Source organism: Nomascus leucogenys, chromosome X, assembly GCF_006542625.1.
Source record: "Nomascus leucogenys isolate Asia chromosome X, Asia_NLE_v1, whole genome shotgun sequence".
Taxonomy (NCBI): domain Eukaryota; kingdom Metazoa; phylum Chordata; class Mammalia; order Primates; family Hylobatidae; genus Nomascus; species Nomascus leucogenys.
The window spans coordinates 135,659,305-135,673,886 of record NC_044406.1 but is presented as its reverse complement, the minus strand read 5'-3'; the positions used below and the strand labels follow the sequence as shown (position 1 = coordinate 135,673,886).

General features: G+C 49.7%; 1 protein-coding gene across 6 annotated transcripts in view; it reads right to left on the bottom strand.

The window, feature by feature from the left end:
• The window catches only part of MAMLD1 (mastermind like domain containing 1), a 142,299-nt gene that overhangs the window by 4,547 nt on the left and 123,170 nt on the right, over positions 1-14,582 (bottom strand). Inside the window, exon 7 of one of the 6 annotated variants that reach the window (XM_030807056.1) lies at positions 6,215-6,458. The exons of the other annotated variants lie outside the window; for them this stretch is intronic. Within the exon in view, the coding sequence (XP_030662916.1) occupies positions 6,215-6,458 (244 nt within the window). The remainder of the gene's footprint in view (positions 1-6,214; positions 6,459-14,582) is intronic. 6 annotated transcript variants of the gene reach the window in all.

Sequence of the window (14,582 nt, the reverse complement as noted above, 5' to 3'; positions counted from 1 at the left end):
CACAGAAAAAAGATTTAGGCATTTTGGATGTCCATCTGCTCAGGATGGGTCAGCAGTGAGATGCGGTCACCAAAAGAACAAATGTAACATTAGGCTGCATTAATAGAAGCAGAGTATGTAGAAGGAGGGAGGTGACAGTCCTATGCTAACTCTGCCTTGGCCAGACTATACCCACAGGAGTCTGGGCATGCCAATCTCAGGGAGACCCAGACAGACTGGCTGCATTCAGAGGATGGTAAGTAATGAGAGTGGGGATTGGACTTCAAGCTACCCAGACAAAGAATGGCTGAGCAAGCCGAGGATGCTGTGGCTGGGGCAGAGCAGACTGTGGGCTATGTAGTGGTGGATACCTAGCCTCCGCAGGGCTCTCATAGGGAAAGGACATCGGGAAGAGGACTGAGGCTTGTTCCTGGTGGTCCTGGCATGAACGGCCAGATGATCACATGGTCAGGTGGACACAGTCTCCAACACTGGGAGTAGCCAAACACTTACTGCCAACCTCCCGCCCTTCTCCTGACTAGTTGCAGCATAGGCAATTGGGAGGAGCTTCCTGTCTCCATCTGAAAGCTGGCTGGGTGGGCAGGGGGAGGAGCGAGCCAAGTTTCAAGGCCGCAGTTTCAGCACTCAGTCTGGGAGCGGCTCAAGGAGCAAAGGGGAAGAACATAGCCAGGAGGGAATAACATGAAGGCCCCCAGACCCAGAAAAGGCATGACTTGCTTTGAGACCCTCGGCCAGTTGGTGTCAGGTCGTGACTCGAATCCAGGTCTGACTCCCAGTCCAGTGCTTGAAGCCTCACCCCACACAGTGAGGGGAGCCCGGCCATCTCTGCTCAACTGCTGCCATCTCTCTCCGCTTCTCAACCACCAAGGCAGCTCTGTCTGGGAGCACACGCTCCAAGTCCACTTTCTGCTCTGTGTCCCCCCAGATGCCAGAGGACTTGACTCTACAACACGGGCTGCCCGTGCAGTGCCTGTTTTTCCAGCAAAGGGCTTCTGGGAACCCTTCTCTGCACTCAGTGGGGCTGGCGGGAGTGGGGCGGGGTAGAGACCCAGTGCTTGGGACTGTGCCCGGCTCTCAGGCCTGGCAGCAGTTCCTGGCCTTGGTTCCTGCCAAGGCAGAGAGGACAAACACATGGCACCGGGAAGACTACACCAGAAGCGATTCCACCAGACTGGGGTTTGCTTTTCTCTCCCGCCCCTAGCTCGCTTCCTGTCCTGGTCCCTGCCTCCCCCTCCACTGGAGCTGCCGTGTGGGCAGTGAGGGGCTGTGTCTCAGCTGCCCTATGGAGCTGCCCTCTCCCTGCCGAAGCATTGGCAAGGTGGCAAGGGGTGGCGGTGGGGGTGGGGGTGGGATCTGCCTTCTCAAGCTCTCATTATACTGAGCACGTCTCACCCATTATTTTATGTCATCTAGCAACACCCCATGTGGACACTGAGGAGCACGGGGGTCACAGGACCACTGCCCAAGGCCGCACCATCCGGATCTGCCTGAGATGGTCAGGGTTGGCGGCCATTTCTGAAGGCAGCCCTTTCGCTTTGGCTCTTCTTGTACCAGTCTCAGGACATCAGGGCAGAAGATCTACAGTCCCCAGCTTACTGATGTGACAGCAGAGGCTCAGAGAGGTTAAATGACTTGCCCAAGGTGACATGGCTAAGAAGTACAGTATCTCCTAATTGCAGACCAGGTGCTTCCGCTGCTTCTGGGGACAGATTCCTGCATGGCTGGCTAGGTCTAAACGGACCTTAACTCCATCCCCACCGGTTGCTGCATTGGTTTCATCAAATAACATAGTTGTACAGAGGTAGGGGTTCAGGGGCAGGGGCAGATGGAGGCTGGAGAGTGTGACTAAGGAAACAGCAGGGGAAGTGTGGTAAAAAGTCCAAAGGGAGGGACGGAAAGAGAAAGCCAAGCCCAGGGGCGTGCCGGACAAAAGGAAAGGCCGCGCCGGGGCAGGGCAGGCTTCAGTGGGTGCTGGGGCTTCTTCATCCCGGGAAGCACACATTCCAGAGGACCCCGGAGTCTAATGGAAAAGCTGGCCAGCCTATCACTATGGAAACTGCCAAGGCCACACAACGCTGCTGACACCCAGCCTGGGTGCCGGTGGCCAGCTCTGCAGGACCTTCAAGTCTGGGGTGCCACCAGCAAGCAACAGCCCTCCACGGGCTCTTCACCTTACGGCAGTGTCCAGAGGCACCGCCAGCCCTCTGCTCCTGTGCTGGTCCTGCTGTCCCTGGCAAAAGGAGCCAGAGCATTCTCTCCAGGCCTCCCGAGGAGGCTGCTTCCTTTGTTTTGCAGATGGAGGCTCCCATCCTTTGTTCTGAATCAATGTGCTCCAAAGATAAGCCCCAAGAAAACAGTTGTTGCCTTTTGACACTGACAATTAGAATCGTTGGAAAATGGAGAAAACAGGAAATGACAAATGGTTTCAGTGACCAGGAGGAAACGGTGCCTGAAAGTTGCTGCTTAGTGACTGGGACACTCGCTTTCTGCTCTCTTATGAAGCACAGCCTAGGCCGTGTGGCCTTTTATAAACAAAGCTATGAAGGGGTCGTCAAATTTTCTAGGGCTGCAACTGTGGCACTAGGTCCTATTGTGCCAGGTGACACTGACAAGCAGCACTGAGTTCTGTGCAAGCCCAGGTGTGCTTCTCATGGTGACCCCCAGAGAACTAAGGCCCAGCTCTTCCTCTGTCACACCCCCTCCCAGCCCCCACTCTCAGACAAGGGACCACATTCACAGTCTCAGCCAAGATGGCAACCTTGGAAGTGCTGGGGATGCCTTTCTAGAAGCTTCAGGCTGATGCCAGGAAGCTGTAAGGCCCCCACCTGTCTCTGGGGGTTGTGTGCTGGGCAGGAGAGAGGGGAAAAAGCCCAAACTCCACCACTGCCTGCTGGCACAACTGAGCCCATGCCAGGCACTGCACCGGCTTCACTCACCAGCCACCACATGCTAATGTCTCCTGTTTACCCAGGTGCCATCACCTGAGTGCTGCTTGCTCACCACTGCATGGGAAAAATGATCTCACTACCAATTCAACCACTTAAGCGGGCAAAAGGACTCCAACGGGGGAAAGGCAGAGGACAAACCATCAGGGGGACTGAGACAGATGCCCACAAAACGTTCCTGGATTTTAGCCGGATTCGGGCTGCAGTTCCTTGCCCCATGAGCCCTTGGAGGAGAGCATCCTGACTTGGACAAGAATTCAAATGACATAGCTTCTGGGGGATGGCAGTGAATGGATCCAAAGCCGTGTTTTATAAAGAATGTGGAGGAAGGGGGGAAGGAAGGGGGGAAGGGGAGAGGGAGAGGGAGAGAGAAGAAAGGAGAGGAAGAGAAGGAAGAGGAGGAGGAGGAAGGGGAGGGGAGAGGAGGAAGGGGAGGGGAGAGGAGGAGGGAGAAGGGGAAGGGAGGACAGAAGAGGGGAGGGAGCGGGGAGATTATCTACCCCTCCATGCTAGGGAACTCCTGCCTCCTTTCCCAGCAGACACTGCTCCATGAGTGCCCCCACAGAGAGCCAGCCTGCCACACAGCAGAAGGTGCTCAGCTATCTGTCCTAAAGGTTGAGCACTAGTGTACTCCACAAGGAAACAAACCTTCTTTTGTACTTTTCGGAAGCCAGAATTAGAAACAACTCATTCACCCTTCTGACTTTTCCTTTGGAATGACAGGAAGATAGTATACTGCATGGGACCACCACACATTCAAGATCTGAGTTGTGGGGACCCCCACCCCCACATGGGTGGGGCCCCTGAGACCCGTGGGCTCTGACTGGCCATGGCCCATAGATAGTGACAGCGTAGACACTATTGTCTGAAGCCTAGTTGGAGGATGGATGGATGCTTTCAGGAAAAAATTCCCTTCGGTCGCCCTTCAGAAACGACAGCGGTTTCCTACAATGAATGGCAGGCAAGCTTTGATTGTTTCCTAAGTTCCTCCCAACTCTCAGAGCCTGTGACTCAGCTTCTCCAGAATGCCTGCAGGGAGGCAGGACCATTGGGAGTAATGAGCACGAATTGGGCCACTTCTCCCAGTGGACTGTTAATGCCAAGATCTGGGGTGGAACCCACTGAACACCTGCCCTTTTGCGTTTCCTTGGCTCTGTGCCTTTCCTTGCCCAGAATGCAGCCAGAGGGATACGGGCCACAGTAACTCTGGGGCCCCTGAACCTACCTTCCCAAGGCCCTGACGGGAAGGTATTGCTTACATGACAGTCCAGTCAGTCGCTCTGTCCCTCAGTTGACAAACATTGATCATGGGTCTACTATGGGCCAGGCTCTGTTCCGGGCATGGGGATAACACCGTGTGTCTCTACTCTTGTGGACACAAGTAAATCAATCAAAGCAGATAATGCTCTAATGACCACCCAGTAGGGTGAAGGGATGGAGTGTGGGCAGGTGCTGGCAGGAACCTAAGGTCAAGTCATGGGACCCCACCGGGGAACTGGAACCTGCCACACCATTTTCTATGTTAGGGGTCTTTCCTTGCCCTTCTGGGGACCTCACCCATGGTAATGGTGCTGCCCTCAGGTTTGAACTGGTCTGAAGCTGTCACTGGGGGCTTCACAAAATGAATGCCATTGAAAGCAAACGGCAGAGATCTGTATATGAAATTCTTTTTACCCTTTGTTTTCTGTCTTCCCACATGATCTATGACTGCTGCAAACTCTATTCTGACTCCTCCTCAGTCTTGGCGGATCTGGGAAGAACTTGGTTTAGATGCTGGGAATGATCCCGGGCAAAGGAAACAAATATATTTCCAGCTTGCCTTTCTTCTTCCCCTGTGGTGCCTGCATCCTCTCCCTCGTACTGACTCACAGGCTGGACTGACAAAGTGGCTGTGTTGAGGGGGAGGATTTAGTGAATGCCAGGCCTGACCCCCAAAAGCCCTCAGGTGGGGCCAATTACCAAGGTTCTTAGAGAAGATTTGGGGCCACAAATCTGCTCTGCCACTTCACTGCTGGGTGAAAGCTCTTGGCTTGAGAAGAGAGAGAATAGGCGAGGGACAAGAATTCTCAAGGCAAGCTAGCTGAGATCATTTCATTTGTGGCTTCCAAAGACAGGGAAAGGCAAGGCAGACCAGGGTGGAAACAGCGACATCCTGAGGGGACGACGTCCGTTTTGCTAATTCTGTTTCCCTGGCAGCTTTGTGCTGGACAAGATTTCTCTGGTTTCAGCTGAAGAGTGAACAGCTGAGGAGCTCTGTGACTCTGAGAGAGAGAGAGAGAAATCAATAGCCCTTGAAAGGAAAGCACTGCTTGTTCTTCCAGGCCAGGGCAGGCAGGATAAAAAGAACAAGGCTGCACATACCAAAGCCGAATTTCCATTAAAGGCCAGAATCCTGGGAGGCCCTTTCAGCTTAATGACCGTCTTCTGATCACTATCACTTAGAAAATGTTCATGTCTCCAGTTTTGTCTGCAGATAGGGCAGACATCCTGTGCACATCGATATTTTATGCACCAGATGCAATTCTCTGCAAAGGTCCCCTCTGGCTGGTGTCCATCCGCTTGCTCTCATGGCCACTGATGCGACTCTGGGGGCAAGTCAAGCCATTCCTTCTAGACTCTAGAATCTAGAGGGTGATCCCAACTCACAGCCCTCTTGGACAAGCTTGGTTTGGATTCCTTCTGCCTGTACTGCCCGGACTGCCAGTCCTCCAGTAGGGCAATCCAACTTCCTGCCTCTAGGGTGTGGGAGTCCTGGGCGGGGTTTGGAATCCACAGCAGACGGCTGGCAGGAGAGGCAGTTCCTGAGCACCCACTAGGTGCCAAGCAGGCAGGTATCAGGTGCAGGGCTTCGGAGGTGCAGGGCTTCGGAGGTGCAGAAGCACAGCCCCTGTCCTCCTCAGGTTCCCAGTCTGGCCTCAGGGACAGACAGGCAGGTATGGAAACGGGGTACTGGAAGGCATACAGCTGAGGGAGAGAGCAGCTGCACCCTGGACAATCCCCCACTCATTTCCCTGGAGGTGGGGCTGAGGCTCCTGGAGCACTCTGCTTGCTTGGGTTGTCCCTTTGCCAAAGAATGCCGGGCAGAAAGTAGGGAACAAGCAGGCCCAGGAAGCACTAGAGGTCCCTCATGGGCGGACAGAGCTTTACCTTCGGAGCTGTCACCTCCTGTGTTCCTCCCAACAACCCTGTGAGGCAGGCGGGCAGGCTGAGCAGGGGACTGTGCCCCGTTGACAGATGAGGAAAGCGAGGCTCAGGGGGAAGTGACTTACCTGCGGCGTCGCAGCTAGGCAGTAGTGGAGCGGGCACCTGCCTCCAGGCCTTCGGATCCCAGCCGCCCCAGGGCGCTGCCTCTGAGGTGCTGTACGAGGAGGTGACTCGGGCCAGCTCATGAGCAAAGGAGCTGCCGGGCAGGAAGGACTCACTCCCCAGGGCCTGGCAGGACGGGGGCTGTCGCCCGAGGCTGACCTGGGGGGGCCTGGCTTCCCCAAGCTTGCAGGCTTTGTCTACATGAGTCTACAACAACCGATTGAACAATCCATCAGCTGCTTGGCCACAAAATGGTTCTGACTGATCTTGTCACTGCCCTGAGTGCCTAGCTGGGTCATCTGGGTGTTGTGGTTATACCCACCAACTGGTTTGGTGGAACGAAACCAAACAGCTTTGTGATCTTAGCTTGTCTTGGGTCATAGACTTCTTTGAGAACCAGTTATAAGCTATGGTTTCTCTCCACAGAAAAAGCACTTATGGTGTCTCCCCCTTTCCAGCCCACCAACATTTTACATCTAATTCGGGAGTGTTTTCTGGACCACTTAATACCCATCCGTGGATCTCATGTGAAGACTCCCTTGGCTTGAGAAATCACTGTCTTGTTGAAAATGGGAACAAAGCTAAGTCAGATAGCTGATGCATCAGCAATGACTTTGACCAAGCCTGATCCCACCCTACCCCACCCCACTGACCACCCCCCACAACGGAGCACACAACTCTAAACCGGTTTGTAGGTATGTGTGTGTAAACACGCTGAGGAATCTGCAAAACCAAATGGTGAGTGCAAAACCAAACAGTCACGAGTAAATCTCACAACAACCATGTCCTGAACTGCAGCCCTTGTTGAACTCTACCCCACTAGGGCCCCAAGATTTTAGGACTTGTGTGTGGGTGGGACCTCCCCTTTCTATCATGCTTTAGAAGACAGGGATTTCAGCAGAATTGAACATATTGAACATATGACCCATTTTTTTCAGCCAAAGGCAATTAAAATAACTTCATACTTGATATCCATGTCAGCAAAAGCTGCAAAACGCAAATGGGTGGCTGCTAAGAGCCCTGGCACCCTGACGAGCACACCAAGTGCTTAGCAACAGTGGTGTCCAAACGACCAGCTGGAAGCCTGCCTTGATGAGAAGTTGCTCTTCTTTCTACATGAAGCAGCACCGCTACTCTCCTGCTTTTAATACCTGAGCTGTGAGTGATCATCTATGTCCATTAGCAAACATCCCAGTGGAGAAGGAAACGCTCATACCCGAAATCTAAGCTACATAGTTAGAATCACTTCAGTTTATTGCAATAAACACTTACTAAGCACCTATTGTGGGCAAGTCTTTGCAATGGGTAATAGTTCAGTAGATAATTTGATGTAATATTTGAAATAACAATAAAAATTGCCACCACTGAATTTATTGAGCATTTGCTGTGCTTTAGGCACTAACCCAGGTTCTTTAAATATTTGGTCTTATTCGATCTGTATAAACAGCCATCCATGAGAAAGGGACTATTATTGCCCTTATTTTACAAATGAGGCCACTGAGGCCCAGAGAGGTTAACTAAATTGCCCAAAATCATACAGCCCACTAGTAGCAGAGCAGGATGCAAACCCAGGCTTGCCTCGTTCCCAAGCCCACATGTCGTTTGCATTGGTGTGGATGTGTGCATGTGTTTAGTCATTAGCGTGTTACATGATAAGCAAGTTTTGGAACATAGAAACTTAGAATGTGCCATTAAGAAAAGTACAGGCAAGGTTTTCCAAGGGGAGGTGTGGACCTCCAGACAAATTCTTAAGAACAAATTATAAATACTTAAAAATAGGAATAAGAAGACAACCTAACTACCTGAACAGTTTTAGAGATGACTCATGCCCACCCTCTAAAACCCAAACAAAAACAACAAAGTCAAGAAAACCCATGAAATCGTAGCAAGTGATTTCTATGTACTTGTGAAAAGGATTTCTTTACCATTCTAATGGGATTTATGCCAACCATAGAGGGCTCAGTGCCCCTCCCATGGGGTGGTTAGTGAGTACAGAGCTGAGCTCACCGGCCATCTGCAGCTTCATGTCATCAAGCTCCAGTTTGTCCTTGGAGCAAGGTTATCTGGGACATGAGCAGAGACATTGCTTTCTACAGTGGACAGTTCTCTCTGCCTGCATACCTAGCTCCTTGATAACTTTAAACACCATTTTATAGCCACACTGGAGTTTTGAAGACCTCAATATGCAAATATTACTCAGGTCCTGATTACTTGTCTGCTCCATGATAACACACTCTAAAAGCAATGAATGGGGCTTATTTGTAGAGAACTGAAGCGTTTTAAGCTTTTGCTCAGGAATCCCTGGTAGCTTCGTGTGACTTGCAAGATATTAGTGATGGGTCAAGAAACAGGACCCCCCATCAGCATTAACATACGCTTGCAGTGCCTCAGTAGCCCATCAGGCAGAAAAAGCTGCAGATGGTACATGGAAATGACCAGCGGCGGAAGATACCCCGACAGTGTGGGCAGTTCTATTTCAGCAGCAATCAAGACGGGGCCTGGAGCCACTCAATCAAGTGGAGCAGGATGGGAGCAAGCACTGTGCAGACCAATGCAATCCCCAGTTAACACAAAAAATAAATAAAAGAGATGAGATTCAGTCTCTTGACTGTGACTGACTGGGAGCTTTACAGCTGATGCTTGTGTCTTTTCTCCACTTTATTTAATTAGGAAAAGAAACTGCTTATCACACACTCTAAGTGTGAGGTACAACCTCCACAGAAAAGGTTAGGAACACTTCAACTTCTAGAAGTTTCTAAACATAAGGTAAATCCATCTTTGTCCTTGGGATCACTGCACATCTCAGAAAGGCAAATAAATCAGTAATTGGTGGGCATAATTACTAGCTCATGGACTGACAAGGTCTACACTATTTCGAATCTCACAGAAGTAAGCCATGGGACAGATAGTCTGATAGTGGTGCCCCATTTCCTGGAGGTCACACCTACTCATCCCCCTGGACCCTGGGCTTCCCATGATTGTCAGAGAGCTTGCTGGAACCAGGTCAGCCCAGTTTCCCTTCCCTTGAAAAATCCTCCAATGGCTCGCACCAGACTAGAGATGCAAGTGCAAGCACATCCACCCTCTCAGCAGCCAGGTTTTGCGTTCCATAATGTCACGTACCCCCAGTCATACCAATCTCCTTGGAGCTCTCCAGACAGGCTGCCATGTGTGGTCGGCCCTCTGTGCTTGTGCTCCTTGGTTTGCCAAGCCTGGAATGCCCTTTCTCCATGACTGTACTCTGGGAATTCTGTGTGTCTTTCGAGATGAAGCTCCTCCACCCTGGAAATTCTGCCTCTGTTTCCAGGTCCAGCTCCTGTGGCTGAATACCCTTGGCTGACTGAACATTCTTGCTGGGCCAAGTTTTAATCATCTCTAAATCTCTCTGGTGCCCCGACAGTATCTAGCCCAGGCAAAGGGCTCAGCAAATACTTGCAAAATTCAATAGACTTTACTATGTTACTAGCCTGGCATGATGTTCTAGGCACTGGGGAGATTATAATCTGGTGAGCATTGTGCTAGTCTTTTTTTTGGGATAAACACCAATGATAAACTGAGCCTTTACTCTCATTTTAGCACATCTACTCATCTCTTTTCAATGCTGGTGGGTTTATAAAACCCATCAGTGGAGCCGGGCGTGGTGGCTCACGCTTGTAATCCCAGCACTTTGGGAGGCCGAGGCGGGCGGATCACGAGGTTAGGAGATCAAGACCACGGTGAAACCCCGTCTCTACTAAAAAATACAAAAAAAAAAAAAAAAAAAATTAGCCGGGCGTGGTGGCGAGTGCCTGTAGTCCCAGCTACTCGGAGAGGCTGAGGCAGGAGAATGGCGTGAACCCGGGAGGTAGAGCTTGCAGTGAGCCGAGGTTGCGCCACTGCACTCCAGCCTGAGCGACAGAGCGAGACTCCGTCTCAAAAAAAAAAAAAACCCATCAGTAGAATAGAGAGTGATCATAATCATATGGTGAAAATAACATCAGCTAACACATTTACTGAACATGCTTTAGTGTGCTGGGCACTGAACTCTGTGCACACAAGAATTTGAGATAGATTGTTCCTAGCTAATAAGATGAGGAAGTGGAGATGGGCTTACTCAAGTCACACAATAGCAAGATGGGGTACAGACAGAAACCAAGCAACCCCTGGGTCTGGAAACGCATGGGTTCCTTCTCTGCACATGGCGAGGAGCAGTCAGGTGCTCCTCCTTCTTTCATACTGAAATAACTCTGCATTTTTGGCTATTCTGTGACACTCTGTGCTATTCTGTAGCTCAAATGGCTCTGGTGCAAGGAGCTCAGATTATGACTAACCCCCATAGATATTCAGCTGCTTTGCAAGAAGTGGATGAATGCTCTGGCTTTATAAATTATTGACTAGATTGGATATTGGCCCAATCTTCACTCTGGTGATTCAGAAGGAGGCACATGCACATTTGCAAGGTTATAGTAGTGCACCCTAATTCCACTGGCTTCTGAGAGCTTGTAGGTTTCTTGACTTAATCATTCTGGAATTAAGGTAATGGATCCTCAACACCTTTTCTTTCTCTGGCCTTTACTAACCATGTAACAGAAATGAGCTGAGAAAACCCAAGAAAGCGAACTGGAGACTTGATGAGTGTGCCAAAGATGCTCAGAGAAGCAATATTCAAAACATAACCCTCACCCCAACCCCCACCTCCCTTCCCAGCCTCAAATTCTCTCAGTATCTCCTTGATGGGTACAGTAAGCACTGCTGATAGGCCTTGGGTTTCCAAGGGAGCCATTCAACTAACCGTCACGTTCGGGCAACCGAAGAAGGGAGTGGCAGGATTTCCTTTGGAGACTTCCAGAATTAGACAGCAGATTTAATGCATGCATCTAAATTCTCTCCCTCCCAGAGCCTCATTAAAACTCAGTAAGAGTTTATGTTTTGTTTTGTTTTTAAAGACAAAATCCCACCAGGATAGAGAGAATAGGAGAGGAGATAACAGCACCATAATTTATGAAACTAAAATGTAGATAGACCAGGATTAACTGACTACACAGCACAAAGGAAGCTGAATCACAAGACAGCAGAGGAGAAAAGTGGAAAGGTTCGTGGTCTATGTGGCAGAATCTTCCCCAGGCTCAGGAAGAGGAGCTCTAGATGTTCCCAGATCTGGGAGGTAAAGTGGAATGGGGGGACATGGCCAGCTTAATGGGGTTGGGCTGGAAGCTGGTTAAGGAGCAGGCAGATCTCTGAATTCCCTCTCTGACTCTGTGCCCCCAGGCATCTGCCTGTCCCCCACCCTGGAAGAGGTCTGGCTTGACCCTTGTCTGGTGAATTTCCTGCTCTGCTTTCCTGGTCCTGCTGGCCGGATCAGCGGAGGCCACTCACTTCACCCCACAGGGATGTTCTGTGTTGCCCCACACCTGGGAACTGGAGGTACTGGAGGCAGGCTGCAGTGAGCTTGAAAGCAAAACACAGAGGGCAGTCCAATCTCTTTGGCCACATTTCTCCTGCATATCCAATACCATGTCCACAACTCTGCTAGCGTCCTGATGGTGGTGGGCTCTACACATTCCCGGGAAGCTGAAGGCAGATAATGACCAGGGACAGGTCAGCCTCTCTACTTCTGAAAGCCTTCATCTACTAATGGCCTGGGACTCTTCCCTTAAATGCTTAGATTGTGTTTTCCACTAAGGTTTTTTTTTTGTTGTTGTTGTTTGTTTGTTTGTTTGTTTTGGGATGGAATCTCGCTCTGTCGCCCAGGCTGGAGTGTAGTGGCACGATCTCAACTCACCACAACCTTCGCCTCCTAGGTTGAAGGGATTCTCCTGCCTCAGCCTCCTGAGTAGCTAGGATTACAGGCACATGCCACCACGCCCGGCTAATTTTTGTATTTTTAGTAGAGACGGGATTTCGCCATATTGGCCAGGCTGGTCTCGAACTCCTGACCTCAGGTGATCCGCCCACCTTGGCCTCCCAAAGTGCTGGGGTTACAGGTGTGAGCCACTGCACCTGGCCAAGGTTTTTGTTTGTTTGTTTGTTTTGTATTGAGGCAGGGTCTCACTCTGTTCACCTAGGCTGGAGTGCAGTAGCACAATCACGGCTCACTGAAACCTCCACCTCCCTGGTGGGCTCAAGTGATCCTCCCACCTCAGCTTCCCAGGTAGCTGGGACTACAGGCATGTACCACCACTCCCAGCTAATTTTTGTATTTTTAGTAGAGACAGGGTTTCCCCATGTTGCCCAGGTTGGTCTCAAACTCTGGGCTCAAGCGATCTGCCTGCCTCAGCCTCCCAAAGTGCTGGGATTACAGGTGTAAGCCACCGTACTCGGCCCCGCCACTAAGGTTTTGAAAATGAAGCAATTACAAGTTTAAGTCTATTAATAAGTGATGAAGCTATGTAGAAAAGCAGAATAATTATCTTGGATCAGGAAGGTTACATGGGGATCTACTTGGGGGTTATCAATATTCTATTTCTTGACCTGATCAGTGTTGACAGCAGGTTTTAATTTTTTGCTTCTTTTTGTTTGTTTGTTTCTGAGATGGAGTCTTGCTCTGTCTCCCAGGCTGGAGTGCAGTAGTGTGGTCTCGGCTCACTGCAACCTCTGCCTTCTGGGTTCAAGCCATTCTCCTGCCTCAGCCTCCCCAGTAGCTGGGATTACAGGCAGGCACCACCACGCTCAGCTAATTTTTGTATTTTTAGTAGAGACGGGGTTTCACCATCTTGGCCAGGCTTGTCTCGAACTCCTGACCTCGTGATTCACCCGCCTGGGTCTCCCAAAGTGCTGGGATTACAGGCTTGAGCCACTGTGCCTGGCCCATTTTTTACTTCTTTATTAAACTGTACATATAGGCCTTGCACACTTTTCTGCATCAATGTTATATTCCACAATAAAGGGAAAAGCTATATACACAACTTGATATCAGTAATGTGAAACATATATTTCTACATAGAAAAAAAATGACTGAAATACTGCACTCCAACATGTTCACACAGTAGTTGTTTCTGGATTATTTATACATTAAATGTTTATATATTGTATTATGCCATGAGGTTTGTGTTTTCTCTCCACTTTTCTGCATTTTCCAAGTTTACTACAAAAAGCACATATTACTCTTATAATCAGAAAGTCATAAAATATGTTTAAAAAGACAAAATTGAAACTAATAAGGATCAACAAAAAATAGATGAGCCATCTGTGGAAATCTGCACAGAATACTACCTAAAGAGATTGGTGACGTGCATGATCTCACTAGGATGAGCGCAAAGCGTGCCAGAGCCTAGGGTCTATTTCTAGGGTTGGCTCTTGGAAGCCAGGATAGTTGTTATCTCTGGGAAGAGGGAGGGGCACACAAGGGGCTTCTAAAACATTCTGAATGTTCTATTTCTGAACCTGGTTGGTGGGTACATGACTGTTGGTTTTATTATTATATGTTTTATATACTCTTCCGTATGTATGGTGTGGATTCCAAAAAAAGCTTTCCTTTAGAGAAAACCAGAATCATATAAGTAGAAAATATGGTGCTATGTTGAAGGAACAACTCAAGTTTATATAAAATCATCATCATTTATAGGCTTAAAAAGTTGCTTTGGAATTTTGGCCTGACTGACTTGTCTTTTCTGCAGCAAACCACGCTCCTTCTGGACCTGCTCCAGGCAGAGGGGATTAGGGTGGGTTCAAGGCTGCAAGTACCTGGCTCAGAACACTCTCTTCATGGGACTTAGAGTTTGTCTGGTGTTGGCTCTCTGAGCTCTTGTCAGGAATGCCGACCCTTCCGAGGTTCAGGATTTGAAGCCTGCCTTCCTACCCCAGATTTTGTCCACATAGACACTCAAGTATGTATTTCAACTACAAATGACCTGTGCTTTCCTATTACTCCTCTCTTTCACGGTAACCTTTCTGGTATCCTTCCTTCCCTACATTTATGGGCGGCGGACATCATTCTCTGCTCTCCTGTCACCGAAGGCTCCACCTTCTGTCTTCTTCTGACCCATCTGGTTTTCCTGGGGCCACCTCCTCTCCTTACCACCCTAACACTTTTGTAACTTGAGGAGAAATGAGAGATCACCTAGTCAGGTCATCATTCTCTGTAGATGAAGAGGCCCAATGGTTTGCTCAAGAATTGCCAAGCAAGTTAAAGACAGAGAGTATGAGAGTCAGCAAGACCTACAGAAAGCATCTATCCACACTGTTTTGCAGGGACTTAGTCTTTGTGTGTGGACCCCTGGAATGCCACCCACTAAGAAACATTGTCTGACACCAACTCCCCACTTGGTAGGTGGGGACACTGAGACTCATAGCAGGAAAGGGCCTTGCCCCAAGCCAGGGCAGAGTGGAACTCATCACTCTCAATTTTCAGTC